This window comes from Lontra canadensis, unplaced genomic scaffold, assembly GCF_010015895.1.
Source record: "Lontra canadensis isolate GAN:19392208 unplaced genomic scaffold, GSC_riverotter_1.0 scaffold47, whole genome shotgun sequence".
NCBI lineage: Eukaryota > Metazoa > Chordata > Mammalia > Carnivora > Mustelidae > Lontra > Lontra canadensis.
This window is the reverse complement of record NW_022631041.1, coordinates 1,693,947-1,713,662: the sequence shown is the minus strand read 5'-3', so window position 1 is coordinate 1,713,662 and position 19,716 is coordinate 1,693,947. Positions and strand designations below refer to the sequence as shown.

Below are 19,716 nucleotides of genomic sequence, written 5' to 3'. Positions count from 1 at the left end.
ACCTGATCATGTAGAAATGAATATGTTAATTAAAAACAGAAAATGTAGCTCTCCTTGAGAGATAGGAAAGCTTAACTTCAAATCTTTGGTGGAGGTGAGGTGAAATATTTGCATTTCATCTCTCCAGGGCAGACAAGGAGGGGAAAACAAGGCTTTCAGAGTAAGCAGCCTAAAAGTTCACACACTACTGCAAAATGTCTACATCAAAGGGGATCTAAGGCCATTAAAGGAGAACCAGACATCCTCAAACTGGGAACACAGCCAACTTGAGACTGAGAGGTGGAGTGTGGGGGTAGGGAGGGGCACCGACAGAAAGTTCAACACAGGGAACAGGAAAATTTTAAGAAGTGTGTATTTGTCTCCTCCACCACACTATAAATTTCTCAGTGGCAACATTCTGTACTCAGTTTCTAGTACAGTTATTAACAGATAGAAGATGCTCAATAAATGTTGGCTTAAAGTGAACTGAACTTACCAAACTGTTTCCACGGCAGGAATTTATAGGTATGTGCAATGCCTCCAAGTTGTCTTAAAAACCCTACAGAACCCAGACAACTCTTGAACCTTTAGAGGGTTAGAGACATATCGAAACCTTAAATAAACGCATGTCAGAAGAGAATGGAAAAGTATAGAAAGGCTAAGATAAAGGAGTTGGGTGAGAGGCAGAGGGAACTCAGTGCCTAACAACTATAATTTGAAGAGCGGCTACAAAAAGAAAAATTGGCAAACAAATGTATGAGCATGGGATGAAGAGATCTTTGAAGACTGCTATTTTGTTAGTTAACATTGTATAGTTTTAATAGTGAAAACTATACTCGAGTGCTGGGTGTGGTGCATAAATAATGAATCTTGGAACACTGAAAAAATAAAATTAAACTAAAACAAAACAAAACAAAGTAAGCAGCTTCAAATTGACTTTACTAATCTTAAAATTGGACCTCAAGTACCATATATATGCAGATCTGATATAAAAACCCGAACTTGAACTGCATCCTTAAAATTACTTATGTATAACATTGAAGTATTTGCATTAAATATGCTTTCACAGCAGAGTCTGAATGACTACTGTCTCAGCGATTTGTGAATAAAAGCTGGCTTTCTATTCACTTTCTTTTCACTTTCTATTCTACCTACACATTTTTTCCTATGAACTATGAAATAAGACATTTTATTTACTTATTTTTAAGTAATCTCCATACCCCACGTGGGGCTTAAATTCACAACCCGGAGATCAAAAGTCACATGCTTTTCAGACAGAGCCAGCCAGGTGCCCCTTGAATTAAAACGGAGAAGGAAAAAAAGAGGAATACATGCCAATGAAGGTCCTAATAAAACAGAATGAAAGACAAATGTAAAGGAAACAGGCAGAAAATACCTGGGTGTAAAAAAACAAAGTAAGTGGTGATTCTCTTTTCTAAAGCTAGTCACAACAAACAACTCCCTTAATTTAGCTCTAGTGGTCTAATTGGAGCATTGTAGAAACATCGGGTACTAGTTTAATTTCCAAAAACCCCCAACCTTTTCTTAAAATGATGAAGGCAACGGAGTAGGAATTATAAAAAGGAAAACGTCAGGTAGATTCTGGAATCAGTCTGGTATGAAGAAGTAGACACCACTCTCAGTTCAGCCTGGCCAACACAAAGATTGGTGGCAATATTGCTGTTGTTTCAAAGTTATTTTAAAGAGTTCGACCCGCTTGAACTTTTAAGTGCATAATATTGTGTTGTTAGGTGCAAATATATGTTGTACAGCAGATTGCTAGAACTAATTTATCCTGTGTAACTCTCTTCCACCCTTCTCCTCCTTTTTTTCACTTTCACTTACCTTGCCTTCAGCATCATTTCCAGTTCCAGCCTCCATTGTCCCATCTCAGGGGACTTAATTTGAAATGTCATCACTTTAAAAAAAAAATTATCCATTTATTATTCCAGAGAGAGAGAGCCTGAGGTGTGGGTGAGGGGCAGAAGGAGAGGGAGAGAAAGAGAATTTCAAGCAGGCTCCCCACTGAACAGGAAGCTCAACTTGGGGCTCGATCCCCAAGATCATGACCAGAGCTGAAACCAAGAGTCAGAGGCTTAAATGACTGAGCCACCAGGCGCCTTGAAATGTCATCACTTTTATCTTAATTCTCACTTGTCTTGTTCTATCTGTCACAGAATTGATAATCACCCCACAGTTCCTCCTAAAGGAGAGGCCCATAGCATCTAAAACTAACTTGAACTTACTTTTCACCACTCCAGGTCTGTATAGAACAAATTTCTGTATAGCCTAAGAGAATTCTATTTCTATCTCCTAGACCATCCACTACATTGTATTATTTACTCCTAGTGAATGTCACCCTCACTAAGCTTCCTACCTCTTTCAAGGCAAGAAACATTTCCCTCAAATCCTCAAACTTAGCATGCTGCTTGACAGAGTAAATATTTAATAATTGATGAATGACAGGGAGGGAGGAGGGAGAAAAAGGAAGAACAGAGAAAAGGGAAGGGAAGAGGAAGAAAGAAGTTAGTTAATTAGTTGGGAGAATGCTGTTCATAAAAGAGGAACCTGTAATACTGAATTTGCGGAAACTAATTATTCATAGACATGCTGACAACAAAATTACTGCTACTGCTCTTCAGCCGTATCCCTTGAAATGAGCTGGCTAGTTAGGGAACACATCTTGAATGAGGTCGGAGGACCCAACTTTCCCACAGGCCAGGTATGTTCTAGCCTGTACAGTAAGGTAGAAAATTAAAGCAACTGTTTTTTTTAAGGGTCCCAAATTTTACAAATACAATCATCAACAATAAACACTAAACCCAACTAAGCTAATAAACAACAGACTTCATTTTGGTGATCAGGCAATTTCAGGGAAACATTTTGTTTTGACTCCTTTCCTGCATTTCTCTGTTTTGGCTTATTTCTCTTTGTACATACAATAGTTATTCTAGTGACTGCCTTCCTCATAAATAATCCTTTGAAAATTATTGTCTTTGAGTGAATGAACTGGTTTATTGGGTTACTTTGGTAAAATAGCTTTCTGTCTTTAAATGAAAGTATTGTTCTAGAAAACATGGGTGTTGTGAGTCCTGGCACCCAAGACTGAACCTTAGTCTGCTTATGGACTTCTTGTTGTATTGAACTTTGATGGGTTTCTTGAGCATACACCACAGAAAGCAGACAGTTAATTTTATAGCTCCTAGCTGAAATAAACTTATCTTGGTGAAATCAGCTTTGCTATTGACCAAGTAGTACATTTCATGATGAAATTTTTAAAAAGTTTTTTAAAGACACCATAAATCTATTTTTAAATTACCCAAGAAACAAGTTAAACTTACCTTTTATCCTGAAACATAATTATGTTCTGCCTTTAAAATACTCACAAAAGATACATGAAAAGGATTGATGTCAATTTTAAAAATCTCAGTGCAATGGATACATTTCTGAGAAAAAAGATTTACTTAATAAGAAAAAGAAGATCTCAATGGGCCCATAATCCAGGAAGAAACTGATAAATTGGTAAAGAAACACCATGCAAAAATGTCAGATGGTTCCATAGGTGATCATTCCCATGGTAAAGAGAAAGACTGTCCAGTTAATTTGGAGACAATCTTGATAGGGAAGTGACAATATAGGATAGTGCCAACAACAGAAAGATGGGAGATTGAGTGAAAGAGAGAAACCCAATTTGAAGTAAATCTGCTGTTTAGTTGTGTTCGTTTTTTGTCATAGTACATATGGTATTCAAAGACAAATCATTTTATATGGCTTATTCATTATAATGGAAAACATTGGGCCCTTCCATCAAGAGGCGGGATATAATTCTCTCATTAAATCAGGGCTGGCCTTCGTGACCTACCTATGATCAATAGAATGTTCTAAAATGATGCTGAATGATTTCTGCCTTGATCTCTTAGGGCACTTGTTCTTTAGGTGCTCTCTTAAAACCCAGCCATCATGCTATAAGAAGCCAAGCAAATGGAGTGGCCATAAGATGCTCCAGGAGATAATCCTTGATGGGCTCCCAGACAACAGGCAGCATTAACTACTACCCATATGAGTGAGTCATCTTGGACAGTTAGCCCAGTCAAGCCTTCAGATGACTATGCATAGATCACAAAAGCTAACTGCCTGTCAACCCCTCCCCAAATCCTTGACTCACAAGGTCATGTTTCATGTCATTCAGTTTGGGGGTAATATGTAATGCAACAATAGATAATCAAGCCATCTGCCTAAGACCTAAGTTTCAGTTCTAAGAAACAATCTACCCCCCCATCATGCACCCACCAATATTCTATATGGACAAGTGGAACTGTCAGTGGGAGGGATGGTGAATGACGGAGCCCACCAATACAGACACTTAAGGATTAGAGTTAAAGGGATTTTGTGATACCCGCCTGATGCCTTAAAAGTTCAGACTGGACCAGCTAACTCTGAGGATACCTCAACATAGACTTAGGGACCAGGTCACACCAGTCACCTTGCAGGGGAACCAGAGGATAACACAGGGACTCCAGCTTGCAGATATAAGGCCCCTTCTCTCTTACAGTCAAGAAATCATGTGAGCTGTCTTCATCCCCTCCCCTCATAAACCTCCCCATGACATCTGGGAGGAGAGCAGGGAAAAGAGGAAGAAATGTGAAGGGCTGAGCATTTAAGTGAAATACTGAACTACCTAAATGATTACACTTTAACGGAAAGATCCTGAGATATGATAATTGTAAAATTAAGTTAAACTCCATGCTGCTACGGAGGAAGATTATATTCATTAGAGGAAATTAAAAGCCACTTGTGGTGTTTAAAATGTTTGATCCCACTATACTTATGTGCCTGTATAGAAATAATTATTTTTAAAAAAAAGGTAAGTAGATCTTAAGCATTAAATGCTTACTAGTTGTAACAGTTGTTAAATATACCAGATCACTAGATACAGATTGGGTTCTATTTATCTAGAGGCCTTACAGGATAGTAACAACGTAAAGACTAGGAGGAAATGTATATGATAGTTATTAATGATGTTTTAAATAATTATTTATATCTTAATAAAAGAGATGCCCCCTGGGTGTTTGAATTGTTCAAACAAAGAGCAAGAACAAAATTTGAAACAATCCAGATTTTATTTTTTTAAGATTTTATACATTTATTTGAGAGAAAGCAAGAGAGAGAGAGAGAGAGAGAGAGCATGAGTGGGTGGGAGCAGCAGAGGGTGAGGGAGAAGCAGACTCTCTGCTGAGCATGGAACCCAAGGTGGGGCTTGATCCCAGGACCCTGACATCATGACCTGAGACAAACAAAGGCAGATGCTTAATGGACTGAGCCACCCAGGTGGCCAAAAAAAAAAAAAAAAAAAAAAAAATCCAGATTTTAACTGATCATGTTTGCCATTGAAAATAGCTGGTAGTTGTTAAGCACCAGCTGGATAACAACCTTTTATAGTCATTCTTTCTTATCCTTGCACTGGCCAACTAACTCATCCCATTTTACAGAGGAAGACTGTGCGGCTGAGAGAAATTAAACCTGTCCTAGATTACCAGGCTAATAACTCCCGGAATCAGGTTTCAAAGCCAGATGCATTTGGCCTCCAACGAGGACTGTTGTGTTTTTATTACACCTTGATACCTTCCTATTTCTACAGCCATTGAGATTTGTGCTCATTTTACACATTTTTAGTTTTTTTTTTTTAAAGATTTTATTTATTTATTTATTTATTTGACAGACAGATCACATGTAGGCAGAGAGGCAGGCAGAGAGAGACAGGAGGAGGCAGGCTCCCTGCTCAGCAGAGAGCCCGATGCGGGGCTCGATCCCAGGACTCTGGGATCATGACCTGAGCTGAAGGCAGAGGCTTCAACCACTGAGCCACCCAGGCGCCCCACATTTTTAGTTTTTAAGATTGCACAGAGATGACCTCTAAGCATCCTCAGAGAATGAAATATTGACAACAGCAAAGCATGACATAAGGTTTAAATGGAAAAAGATATTACAAAGCAGAAACACTGTAGCTCTTAAGCACCATGGACAGTTATGGAATTCATGACACTAAAATATTTCCAGGGCAGGGTGATGGAAGTTAACAGAAATTAATAAAGGCTGTGGAAATAAAATAAAAGGTGGATTATCTTGTTTTACTTTTGTTTAGTCAATAGTTTAAAAAGTTGACGTGTTGGAGATGACTCCACCCAAGGGCAGAATTTTCACTTTAGAAAACGCTACGGGTGGGGGCGCCTGGGTGGCTCAGTCAGTTAAGGTCTGACTCTTGATTTCCGTTCCGGTAATAATCTTAAGGTCTTTGGATCCAGTGCCATTCCTGGCTCCGTGCTCAGCACAGAGTCTGCTTAAGACTCTCTCTCTCTCTCTCTCCCTCTGCCTTTCCCTCTGCTTAGCTCTCTCTCTCTCTCCCTCAGATAAATAAATAAATCTTTAAAAAAGAAAAGAAAAGGGAAGAAAAGAAAAGGGAAGAAAAGAAAAGGAAATGTTGCTAGTGGCAAGGAACATGTGTTTGGTATTTTTCACAACTACTTCTACATGCTTTAGTATTACAAAGAATAGGTAAAACCATTTTGATCTTTTCTATGTTAAAAATTCATAATATTGAGAAAACACTAATTGAGAATGTTTATAAAAGAAATTTAGAGGGGAAAACTGCCCTCCATGGAAAAAGTAATAAATATTTGTTGGGTTGATTTTTATTTGGAGAAAAGTGCTTTTTCATTTTTGGCTAATCTCTTCCGAGAATTCTATTTATATAAAAAATTGATTTATTTTTGCTTCGCCAACAATTTTGTATAGATTTCTCTGCCTTTGCTCCTGATGAACCTCATGGTAATATGAAATCTTAAATTTATTTGGCATTTTCTATCTCATTATGGAAACACTGATTTACAACTACAACATCCAAAAAAATGATTATTTTATGATTCCCTTCAGTTAGGTAATTAAAATAGATCCCATTGGTAATAAAGTATAAGATTGCCTTAAGTGGTTTCTGGAGGATAGAGTTGTGTTTTTCCAATCTGTTAATCTGATTATATCATTTATATTGCTGGCTCCAAAAAAGGAAAAGAAATAAGATTCAAATTAAGTTAAGAGAAAAGGACAACTCTTTTTATAAATATAATCTTGAGTGAAAAAGACCGGCTACAAAGGATTATTAAGAAATAGGCATACAGGGACGCCTGGGTGGCTCAGTTGGTTGGACGGCTGCCTTCGGCTTAGGTCATGATCCCAGAGTCCCGGAATCGAGTCCCGCATCGGGCTCCCAGCTCCATGGGGAGTCTGCTTCTCCCTCTGACCTTCTCCTTGCTCATGCTCTCTCTCACTGTCTCTCTCTTAAATAAATAAATAAATAAAATAGGCATACAATGGCAGATAAAGGAATGAATTATACATATACATATATACATATATAATATGTATACATATTATACATATACATATATAATATTACATACACAATATGTAGTAATGCATCCATTCAAGTGATATATTTGAGTATATAGTAAGGAGTAATGTGTACTTATAATGTACATATGTACATTATATATATATAATGGATGTGTATATATATTTACACACATATAATCCATCCTTTTATTTGATATTGTATGCTTGTATGCCTATCATTTTGTGTGTATTTTATTTTATTTTTTAAAAGATTTATTTATTTATTTTAGAGGGAGAGAGAGCATGAGTGGGAGGGCCAGAGGGAGAGGGAGAGAATCCCAAGCAGACTCCACACTGAGCTCGGAGCCGTGGTCACGATGATCTGCAAACATGACCCTGCATTCACCACCTGAGCCGAAACCAAGGGTCGTCTTAACCAACTGTGCCACCCAGATGCCCCCATTTTGTGTCTATTTCAAACAAATGATGTTAGGAATATTCACCCAAATGTAATAGAGGTTGCTGGCAGATGGCAGGATTCCAGGTAATTTCTACTTTTTTTCTTCATTCTGTCCTGAGTTATTCTGTTTTCACAATAAGTACGTATATTTTTACAAAAACAGTAAGAGATTTTTCAAAAACAAATAACCAGAAATTTTGATTACAGATAGGAAACTATCCTCCACTCCAGATTCTACACAATCAAACAAGAAGCACACATTGAATTGTCTGTGTGCCCAGCACATAGATAGGGTACCATGTTTGCTTCCAGTCCCCGGTCTTTCTTCATGAGTTCCACAGCCAATTCAACAGCAACATTTATTAGCAACTTACTGTCCTCATGCCATGCCAAAACATCATTTTTGGTTTTTATAGAAACAAAAACCAGTGCACCGGCATGGCTCAGTCGGTTAAGAGTCCGCCTTTGGCTCAGGTCCTGATCCTGGAGTCCACAGATGGAGCCCCACATCAGGCTCTGTGCTCAGCAGGTAGAGAGTCTGCTCCTCCCTCTCCTTCTGCCCCTCTGTCCTGCCTCCCACCCCGTGAGCGAGTGCGTGCACCCATGCTCGCACTCTCTCTCTCTCTCTCTCAAATAAATAAAATCTTTGAAAACAAACAAACAAACAAACAAACACCATCTTCCTGTTTTCCGAATTAATTTGCTTACATAACATTTAATCCAATGATAACAATTACAACAATAAGTACAACAGGCTGGTAAGCACTAAGTAACTCAACTTAATAGGAGCAGAAGTGTGTGGGTGGCTCAAGTTGGTTTCCCCAGGAAACACACTGAAATGAAGATTTGGGTACAGGAAGTTCATTGATAATTGTTGTCAGAACAGCACACGTACAGAAATGAAGTGGAAAAAGCCCATAATTGGCCAGAGGGAGATCCGCAATGTGGTAACAGCAGAGGCGTTAACTAATTCCTGGAGGAGCTCTGGGGCCGAGATGGTTCTTAAGTTGTCTCAAAACAATGCAAGGACTTGGGCGCCTAGTTGGCTCAGTCAGTTAAGCGTCTGCTTTCTACTCAGGTCTAGTCCCGTATCCGACTCCTTGCTCAGGGGGAAAGCTGCTTCTCCCTCTCTCTCTGCCTGCCTCTCTCCCTGCTTATGCTCTCTCTCTCTCTCTCTCTGTCTCTTGCTCTCTCGCTCTCTCTCAAATAAATAAATAAATAAAATCTTAAAAAAAAAATGCAAGGACTTTTATTCTCCTATATCCACTGGCTAATGTGCTGGTCCCAGGACACCTTAGGTGGGGGAACTTCTTTCTCCCCAGGGCAATTCCTGGAGAGGGATTCAGCTGTGAGCCCCTGGCCCCCCAACATTCCTAACAGTTAAAAGACCAGTATCTCAGTCCTTAGGGGCCGTAAATCTGGGTAGCATGACCCAGCAACTACCACAGTCCATACTGACAGCACTAAGATCCGTTTGCTTCACACGATGTAATTACCCATAGGGGAACAGCTTCCCTGGGATTCTTATGGGTGTTGTTTCCTGGCAATTTTTACAAGAGGAAAGTTAGTGGAGCAAACTGTACCTGCCACCATTGCAGCTCATTGCAAGGCCACAATCCGATATTCATCGTCTCCTCCCTACTTCTCCTTCCAGATACCTCTGACCTCTTCTAACACCTCCGCAACTCCAAGTGACTTGCCTTGTAAGGTGACACAGACCATCCCTAAGTTGTCTGAGACCCTTGTCACCATACTCTTTTCAGACTGTGCCAGTTACACTTGTCCATTTATCATTTAAACTGAACAGAGGACTACCAGTATACACCGCAGTGGTCTTCTGGGTGTGAAACATATTCTTTCCTACTTAAGTTGTATAAAATACACACTGCACTGTTTTCTCCTGATTAGTAGGTTCAATTAACCTCTGGTATGCTGATTCTTTTCTTTTGTACTAATCTATTGTCAGGAGGTGCCCTAAGTGACCGGACACCATTTGTAGCTTCAAATTTGGTGGGGCTCATCATAAGTCTCCTAGTGGAGGCACTCCCCTTTGAGAGCCAGGACCTCCAGATGCACAAAATCTAGAATTGAGAGGATGGGAAGTTCAAACTCCCCTAAGTAGGTTGCTGAGGGCAAAGGCAAATGGGGCGAGCTTGAATTCTACCCGTTGGTTTCATATCCCATCTGGTCAGGCTACCTACTGGAGATGGGACAATACAGCAGGCCACTAATTTAGTGTGCATATTGTGTCCTGGAATATAGGGTTCCATATTTGTGGAGTATCATCTCCAAGCTGACACAGCAACTGCACTTCAAAAGGCCATTCCGTACTCTCTGACATCAGCAGCTTCTGGATGATGTGATGTGTAAGCAGCCCAGTGGGTCCTATGGTAATGCACTTGTATTACCAGAAAGGGAATATCTCAGTCTGAAATGATGTTACATAGATTCTAGGTTGGTGATAAAAATGCTTAGACCCTCAGCTAGCATTGCCAGCTGAGGCTCTGCACACAGAAAACCAAATTTATGTCTAGAATATGCTTGATTCTGGTACAGATTAATCAACTTGTCACCAAGTATCCGACTGGTTCTCCCCTGAGGGTTGATGCTGCATCAGAAGCTCAACTTGGTGTTGAGCTGACACCAAGCTGAGCTGAGCTACACTCAGTTCTTGCTGGCAGGTGGACATTTGAACTTGGTAAGTGGAAACCGATCATGTGGGGCCCACACATGCCTTCCATTGTTGCTATTCGGTTCCTGAGCCAGTGTGCCAAAACTGGGGTGGCTATTTGCAGAGGCCACCTGCCGTCAGCTAGCCAGGTCATTTCATCCCCTGGGTTGTCATGGATTCAAGGATATTCAAAGACAGTCACACTTCACACCGCTTTCCATAGGTTCAACCACATGTTTTTCCATTAGAACACCTCCTTCCTGATCTTCCAAACTGCTTTCTTTCATGTCCCTGCCCTATCAGCCCAACCACTTGCCACTCTTCTTATGGATTTAATGTATATTCTTATCTTGAGCAATCTTCTGATACAAAGTTAATGACCAGATGCACTAAAATGGAACTCTCTCCAGTGGATTTCTCCTCACTAATGTCTTTTAGGATCACCTCTGAGCTGGACTAACGATCCTATTCTGCACAAAAAAAAAAAAAAAAAAAAAAGGCAAGCCACAGACTGTAGAAAATACTGGCAAATCAGGCATCTGACAAAGGCTTGTATCAAAAATGTACAAAGAATTTTTAAAACTCAACCGTAAGGAAACAAATAACCCAATAAAACACAGGAAAAGTTTTGAATAGACACTTCATCAGAGAAGATATTCAGATGGCAAACAAGCATGTGAAAAGATGCTCCATGTCATCTGTCACTGGGGAAATGCAACTTAAAATCACATCGAGAAAGTGCTGCTCATTAGAAGGACGTTAGAATGGTGTGTGAGGATATAGAGAAACTAAAATTCTGTACCTTGTTTGGGGGAAGGCAAGCTGGCATAACCATTTTGGAGAAGAGTTTGGCATTTTTTAAAATTAAACATATACTTAATATATGACCCAACCATCCCACTCCCAGATATTTACCCAAGAAGAAAATGAAGACTTAAGTTTGCACAAAAAACTTACATACATGTTTATAGCATCTTTATTAGTAATCACTGAAAATTGGAAACATCCAAATGTCCTTCACCTGGTGAATAGATGAACAAGCTACAATCATTCATACAATAGATTACTATGTGGCAATTTAAAAAAATGAAACATTAAAGAAGTAAGAACGTGGAAAAATCTTAAATACATTATGTTACATGAAAAAAATCCAGATTCAAAAGTCTACCCACCACAGAATTCCATATAGGACATTCTGGAAGAGGCAAAAGTATAGAAGCAGAAAACAAATCAGTGGTTGCCAGGGACTGAGGGTGGAAGCAGAGGTGAGGGGCACCGCAAAGGAATTTGGGGTGGATCACAGAGAGGACCTGGATCTTGATGTTGGTGGTGGGTACACGACTATATGCATTTGTCAAAACTCACAGAACTGTGTACCACAAACAATGGATTTTACTGTATACAGTTTATTTGAAAAGCCTAGAGATTTCCAGTTAAATAATAGTTGATGCATTTGTTGGCAGTAATCAACTATTTGATCGTTCCCTGAAAACCAGCATCTTTAAATTTGTAACTAGATAATATGGACCATCTGTTTTAAAATAGCTTTCTCATGATGTCACTTTTTAAAATTGACATGTCTAGAAAGGTATACTAGGAAAAAAAATTAGACTTGACCTCAAAGAGCATGTGTTAAATTGTATTTTTTTTCCCCCTTTCATACTTGGAAATACACATTTAAGGGACAGATAGAGAGAAAAATCTCTTCCATTTGTAAAACTGTCAAACTCTCCAGTACCAAACTCACCCAGAATACAGAAGACAGGCTCGCCTAGAGCAGGGCTCCTCTGTGTTTATGAGCGCCTGACTCTGTGGGGAATATGTGTTTGTTTGGAAGGACTCTCACACAACCACTGTGTTCTTCACAAGATGAGTGATGTTCAGGACTCCTTCACGAGCCTGGGGAGTGGGTCTGGGGCTGAGGCAGTGGTTGCTGGCAATAGGGCCCATTTCGATGCTTCTAAGTAAACACTTCTGGGTAGGGGTTCATGTGGTGTGGGCAAATTTTTGTTCTCTGTTTGGTCTTGCTCATCAACAGGAAAATTCCCACTCTATCCTATTACATCAGGAAGGCCTCACAGAACATCGGGACCACAGAAAGAGTCCTCCACAATGTCCAGTAACTCACATGTTGTAGCCAGTTTGAGTTTAGCATCTGGCAAGGGGTAGTGGGGAAGGACAATGCATGAGGGAATCCAGGGTGCTAGCCCGGTGTCCTTGACATGTCATGACTAGGAGGTCCCTAGATGGATGATCTCAAGGACAAAATCGTGCAGTTTTGTACTGGTCCAAAGTGCTCAATGTACCCTTGAATGCATGAAATATGTGTTGGGATTGGGAGATAAGAACCTGCAGATTAGAAGGACCAGGTTTATTCAAGGAATGGGAAGTGAGAGTAAAAGGATAGCACCTTATGGACTGAGAAGGAAACCTCAGAATTCCAGAACTTGAAAGGGAAACAATCCTGCAAGTATTTTACGTTGCTAAAGAGGAGTAGGGTTGGAGGTTGCTGGAATTAAGGGAGCCAAATTAGGAGATTAGGGTACTGATTGGCTCATCACATCATTAGTTCATTTGCTCATTCATTCATACAACAAATAACTCTTGGTGAGCATTATGCGCCAGATATTAGGTGTTCAAGCCACGGCAATGAGCAAGTATTTTCTGGTAAGTACAGGGTAGGTAGTTGGGGAGACTTAATAAACAAGTAAGAAAAGCTCTATAAAACAGCAATTTCAGAGTTGAGATTTCCTGGGGTTTTAAATCCCAGATCCAGGCACTTAATAACAATGTGACTTGTAAGTTATTTAACTCATTTAACTCAGTTTCCTTATTTGTCCAAAAAAAATACTAAGTACCTACTTCATAGGATTATTGTGATTAATGTGGTAATTAGCATAAAGTTTTAGAACAGTCCCTGAAATATAGTAAGCACTCGATAACTATTAAAAGTGTAAACAGGTGTATACTTGAATGTCAGGTAGTGAAAAGGACTATAAAGAAAAATAATTCAGAGTTGGGGGGATAAAGCATGGTGGTAAGGCTGTTTTGCATCAGGTGTTGAGAGGAAGTTCTCTCTGGGGTAAGTGACATATGAACAAGGACCTGAATGGTGTGAGAGAACAAGTCATGCAAAAGTCTGTGGGAAGAGTATTTCAGGTAGCAGGAACAAAGGCCCTGGGGCAGGAAAGACCTTCAAGGACAAGAAAGGTGGTGGAGAAAAAGATGCAGAAAAAGAAAATTTTATTTTATTTTATTTTATTTATTTGAGAGAGAGAGAGAGAGAGAGAGAGAGCATGAGAGGGACAGAGGAAGAGGTAGAAGCAGGCTCCACGATAAGCCGGAGGCGGGACTCAATCCCCTGAGCCAAATGTAGCCACTTAACCCACTGAACTACCCAGGCTCCCCTCTGAAGACTGCTGTGATCCAATCCCCTACCCACTGTGCTCCTCCTATCTACGCTTTTGGAAGACGAGCCCTCTGTGGGGTCTGGTTACCTGCAGCAGAGATGAGGCAACTTGAGCTTAATGGTGTGACATATATATATATGTCATATAGATATATATTTTTTTTTTCTATACCAAAAATGCTACTGATCAAGTTAGAAGGTATTTACAGCTCCATAGTCATGTGTATCTATCTATATTTTAAAGAAAGGTAAAAAATTATTTAAAATAAAGTATCTTGGGTGCCTGGGTGGCTCAGTTGTTAAGTGTTTGCCTTCAGCTCAGGTCATGATCCCAGAGCCCTTTATTTGAGCCCCATGTCAGGCTCCCTGCTCAGCAGAAGGCCTGTTTCTCGCCATCCCACTCCCACTGCTTGTGTTCCCTATCTCACCATCTCTGTCAAATAAATAAATAAAATCTTTAAAATATATATATATTTTTAAAAGGTAATAAAGGTAATAAAAGCCTGTAACTATGTACTAACATCCCATTAAGATCTGGAGTAAAATGAGTAAAGATTGACTCTACATGGCACAAATAAGACTATAAATAGCTTCATATGAATTAAGATTTTTGTCTCCAAATGAAACAGGACAGGTTTTGCTGCCAAAGTGCTGCAAAAAGACTTTTGGGTTTTGAGTGTTTTTTGATTCTGGAATTACGGGTAAAGGATTGGGAACCTGTAATGATGTGGGCCCAGGGCCCACACCAGGTTACAAAGTTGATGGTATATATTTGTGGCTCTGAGTTCCCGGTGGCCAGGACGACCTTGTACATAGAAGAAAACTTCGCCAGTTTTTCTCTCTATTCAGCAAATTTTGTTTCTCAGGTCAACATGTTTTGGAACAAGAGTGGAAGTTAAGCCTTAATGTTAGTGTCACTATGAAAGCTCCCAGATAGAATCTTCATAGCTCTTTGGAGCACCCAGATATATTGCATTTATTCTCAGTAACATCTGACATCTAGAAGGTACAAACAGATACAATAGTAATAACCTGAACAATGTTCCTCTTCCCATGAATGTTTATTAGGCCTTTAGTGTCAGAAGCTTCGAAACAATCTAAACAGCAACGGGTATGTAAGTTGCCTTGGTGTTAAGGAGCTGCTGCTGTGGGCCCCTAGTCCTCGCGTCCCCCGGGGTCCCAGCTCCTCCTCTCCCTCCGCCCCCCACCCCCCCGGGCTCGAGGGCCACCCGGCCTTCCGCCTCGGGGCTCCGGCCACCAGGGGGCGCTGCGGCCCCCCTCTCCCGGGAGCGGCGGAGCCAGCCCGGTGGGTGTTTCTCTCCCTCTCGCGCTCTCTCCTCCCGGCCTCACATCCGGGTCTGGAGCGCGGCCGCCGCTGTCAGTGTTGGTGCGGGCGCGTAGGGGGCCGGGCCGGGGCGCAGTAAATGGCGGCGGAGGGAGGCGGAGCGGCGGCCACGCTCAGCTCAGATCCCCCGAAACTTTAGACTCGCAGCCCCACAACTTTCCGGGAAGTGCCGCCGCTGCGGGGGCGTGGACGGAAGGGGAAGCCGAGGCGGGAAGTCTTGTGGGGTGGGGGACGCTGCGGGGAGCCGGGGAGACTCGAACCCGCGGCGGGGGCGGTGGCGGAGTCCGCTCGTGCCTCGCGCCGCCGCGGCCCCCGCCTCCTTCCCCGCGCCCTCCCCTCGGCCTCCGAGCCGGAGCCCGAGCCGCGCGCCGAGCCGAGCCCGGGACTGCGCGGGGCCTCGCAGGCGGCGGCGCGCCGAGCCCCGCCGGGCCCCCTCCTCGCGACCTCCGGGCCCTGTTGCTCGGGCGCCCCCAGCGCGCGTGAGGCCGGGGTTGGGGCTCCCCGCGGCTTCGCGGGGCCAGGAGGAAGCCGGGCCGCGCGCAGCCCCCGCTGTCCCGGGGTCGTGGGGCCGGGTCCCAGGTCTTGCATGCGGGGCGGGGCGGCCGTGAGCCGGAGGCGAAGATGGAGGGCTTAACGCTGAGCGATGCGGAGCAGAAATACTACTCGGATCTCTTCTCCTACTGCGACATCGAGAGCACCAAGAAGGTGGCGGCCAACGGGCGGGTGCTGGAGCTATTCCGGGCCGCGCAGCTGCCCAACGACGTGGTCCTCCAGGTAACGCCGCCGCCCTCGCCTCCGGACGCGTCCTGGGTTCTGCCGGACGCCGACCGGTAGCTTCCCGGCGGCTCCGGCCTCGGGCCGTCCGCCTCCGGGGCTGGGGGGTGGGCGCCGTTTCCAGCAGCGCCGGCTGTGGGCTTGTGTCCCCGGGCTGGGGCCGCAGGTGCTCGGGCGGCCCAGACTCGCGCCGCGGTCGAGGGGGAGGGGTCGCAGTTAGAGGACAAAAGTCATGCAGGGACATGGTGGGGGTTGGGGGGGGCGGACGTGTGTGTATTAAATCTGAAGGGACCAAGTCCATTATCTCTCGGCTGCCCCTGAGAATGTGTTTTTCAGCATTGGAAGAGCAACTTCAGATTAAGGATCTTGGATTGTGACCATGTCTTTGAATCCTAGATCCTGGTGTGTATAACATGACTCTTCGGTTCCTGCAGAGTAGTAAAGTTATCGGTATAGGTAAAAAAAAAAATTTTTTTTTTTTAAATTCGTGAATTAGCCAGCAGACGCCACAAAGTGGGTTGTGTAGGACTCGAAGAAGCAGTTTTCTTAAGGAAGCTGAATTCTTGGGGAGATCAAAAATTTGAATTTGTAGCTAGTAGTTTGCAAGTAGATATGTATGGAAAGAACTTGTAGTTAGTGCTGATGTAAACTGGACAGTTTTCGATTGCCATTCGGTAACATTCGGTGGAACTTGTGGATTCGGGTTGGGAGATAAGTATTGAGCAGCTGGAAGTCAAACGTGCATATTTGCCTAAATCCGATCTGTAGCACTAGAGGGAGGACCAAGCAGAGTAAATTTTGAGCTTTGTCACATCTGTTTTTAAAAAAGGAGGTTTCCTAGAAATTCTTATCTAGTGTATGTAGTGAACATTGTTGTTACTCTGTTTAATGATTCATGGTTGCTAGTCTATCTAAACAGCATATTAGGAACAGGTTTTAAGCTTTCATCTGTACGATGATCCAAGCCACTTACCCACATCTCCAAAACTTAGAGCCATATGCGTGGGTATAATGTAGTATACTGCAGAGAGCACTGAATCAGGAGTTTTGAGGCCCGGGTCTTTGACCCCATTATCTTATTCACTAGCAGTGGGACTTTGAGCCAGGCACTTCCACTCTTAAAGTGCAGATGTGGTCATTTAAAGAATGAGAGTCAGGCAGGTTCCTTCTAACAAAAATTCTGCAAGTATAAAAATGTCCACAAAAGTCTCTCTGTTTTAGAACTTGCCTGTGCATTAACTATGACTTAGTTGAATGAGTTCTGCCCTTTTGCATAACCTTGTATATTTTATATTGGTTTTTAAAAAATCTTGGGAGGAGAAGTTGGGTGTCTTAAATACTAACCTGTGGGAGATTCAGAATTTTGTGCTATTGTAAAGGGACAGAGATTAAATGTTTTGGACTTCGCTGGCCCCAATGTCTCTCCAGTATTCTTTGTTTTTGTTTTTGCAACCCTTTAAAAATGTAAAAACCATTCTTACCTCAAGGGCGCATGATACCGGGCCTGTAGTTTGCTGACCCCAGCTAAGAATGGTGGTGACTGCGTGAGGTCCTTTGCTCACCTCATATGGCTTTGGAGTTAGACTTTTAGAGGTCTGGTCAGAACGTGCTCATTAATGCTATTGCCCTTTTTCCTAGCAATTGAAAACATACTTTCAAGTTATTTAGGAACTAAAATTAAGGCAAAACTTTTCAAGTTCTAGTTCCTTTATGTTTTTGGGGTGGGGAGGAGCTGAAGTAAACTGACTTTTTATTACTTTTTTTTTAATGGTGCCAGAAGATTTTTGGAATTTTAGCATATTATTTAGGATAGACAAATCAGTATTAATTAACCTTTGCTTGACATATGTTTAATCAAGTTATTTTTACATTTTGCTCAGTTTTGTTAACATTTGAAAATAAATTCTGGTTGCCTTTCAATATAAAGAAAGGGCTCACATAGCATAAATATTCAGAATTCAGTTACCAGTTAGAAGCTTTGGTACCTCCCTGAAACAGAACTCTTAGAGTAGTATATACTAAATAGTATTTTGGGTATCTTGAAGGCAGTTTACTTAAAAATCTGCCTAAGACATAAAATGTGAGACAAAAGGGGACTATGGATTTAGTTCTCTTAAGCGTGTTTGGGATTGTCTGAAAACACAGCCGCCTGTTGCTTTCTAAGTGAGGAACATTTGGGTCAACTCGAGTGTATTGAGTCAGCTACTTAACTGGGCTAGGCATTTGCAGGACGTGGAAAGAGGAGTGAGAATCTCTCAAGGACCTTGTAAACTACCCGGATACACACGTGTAACATAAAATACCATGTGAATGTGTAGGAGAGGTACGAAGGAGGTATGAACAGGAAAGTGTCTTTGACTTAATTGAGATGGGACTTTAAATTAGTGTGGAGGGAGGGCAGTGGGATGGAGGACTTCCCAACAGAAAACATGACAGAAGGTAGAAAGTGTAGGAGCCTTTTCAAGGAGTAGCAGATAGGTTTTGCTGAAGCTGGAGTGTGTCTTAGGGATAATGGAACATAGAATTAGAAAGAGACCATATTATATTAAGAAAGACCCTAAAGAACATGCAGAAGATTTCATATTTCAGTAGGCAGTGGAAACTTGTTGGTTTTTGACCTAGAGTGAGGAAAGGTAGAGTCAGAGGAAGGAGGCTCGTGCAGTGGTCTCCAATGGTTGCAGGGTAATGGGCATCCAGACCCAGGTGACAGCTGTAGAATAGGAAACCGATCTGGATGAACAGGTCTGAGTTACTGAAGGGCTGCTGGGTAGAGACTCTGTGAGGTGCTTTGTTGGATAGTGTTTAATTGAGGCCAGATTATCAAGGCTGGGTGGAGAGCTTTGAACTAATTGTAAAGGTAACAGGGAGGTGTAGTTTAAGAGAAGTGACTCATAAAAGCTGTGCTGTACAGGACCTTCAGGAGATCAGTGCAACTGGAGTTAGAGGGAAGAAGCTGGAGATGAATTTGGGGATCCATTCTCTGTTGCATTTATGAAGTGGTGAGGAACTGGGTCATGGTGCTCAAATGCAGGAGTGGGGGACATTGTGGGGAGGATGATTTTGTCTCCCCGGAGGCATTTGGCACTGTCTGGAGACCTTTTTGGTTGTCATAACTTGCAGGGAGGGAAGCAGTTCTACTCGCATCTAGGGAGAGAGGCCAGTGATGCTGCTAGACATCCTACAGTGCAAGGAGAGCCCCCACAGCAAAGGTGTATCTGGGCCCAGATGTCCGCCAGTGGTCCTGAGATTGAGAAATCCTCGCCTGGACTCTGGTGGTAACAGTGGGACCGAAAATGAGGCTAGAAATTAGGTAGGCTTGATGGCCTGGGTGATGCTTAGAGGGAAGAATAGAGCAAGGATTGGACTCTGTTGGACACCACTCACCACTTAGAAAAGGGGCAGAAAGAGAGCCCGATTTTAAAAAAGATTCTGGCGACTTTGATTTCCCGCATTTTGAGGTGGTGGTGGAAGTCTCTAGGAGATAGTTGGAAACTCATGGACATTTGTCCACACCGAGTACTTGTTCTTACAGTGAAATTCAGGTTTTTGGGCATCTTCCTCTGCCTTTCTCACCCAAGTATCTCAGGGTTAGGGGACGGACAGCAGCTTACACTGTGAGCATGCATGTACACATCAGGGCTTTGATTAATGTAGTAGTTTTCAGCATTTGTTAATAAAAATCATGAGAAGGC

The 19,716-nt window shown here is 42.3% G+C and overlaps 1 protein-coding gene across 6 annotated transcripts in view; it reads left to right on the top strand.

Annotated features, from left to right (window-relative positions):
* The first annotated feature begins 15,457 nt into the window (after positions 1 to 15,457).
* Positions 15,458 to 19,716, top strand: part of REPS1 (RALBP1 associated Eps domain containing 1) — an 83,308-nt gene continuing 79,049 nt past the window's right edge. For 4 of the 6 annotated variants that reach the window (XM_032873045.1, XM_032873046.1, XM_032873043.1 and 1 more), the window contains exon 1: positions 15,459 to 16,024. In XM_032873045.1, the coding sequence (XP_032728936.1) occupies positions 15,872 to 16,024 (153 nt within the window). In that variant the 5' untranslated portion in view covers positions 15,459 to 15,871. Of the gene's footprint in view, positions 16,025 to 19,716 lie in introns of all 6 variants that reach the window. The other 2 variants (XM_032873047.1, XM_032873044.1) reach the window with 1 other exon arrangement.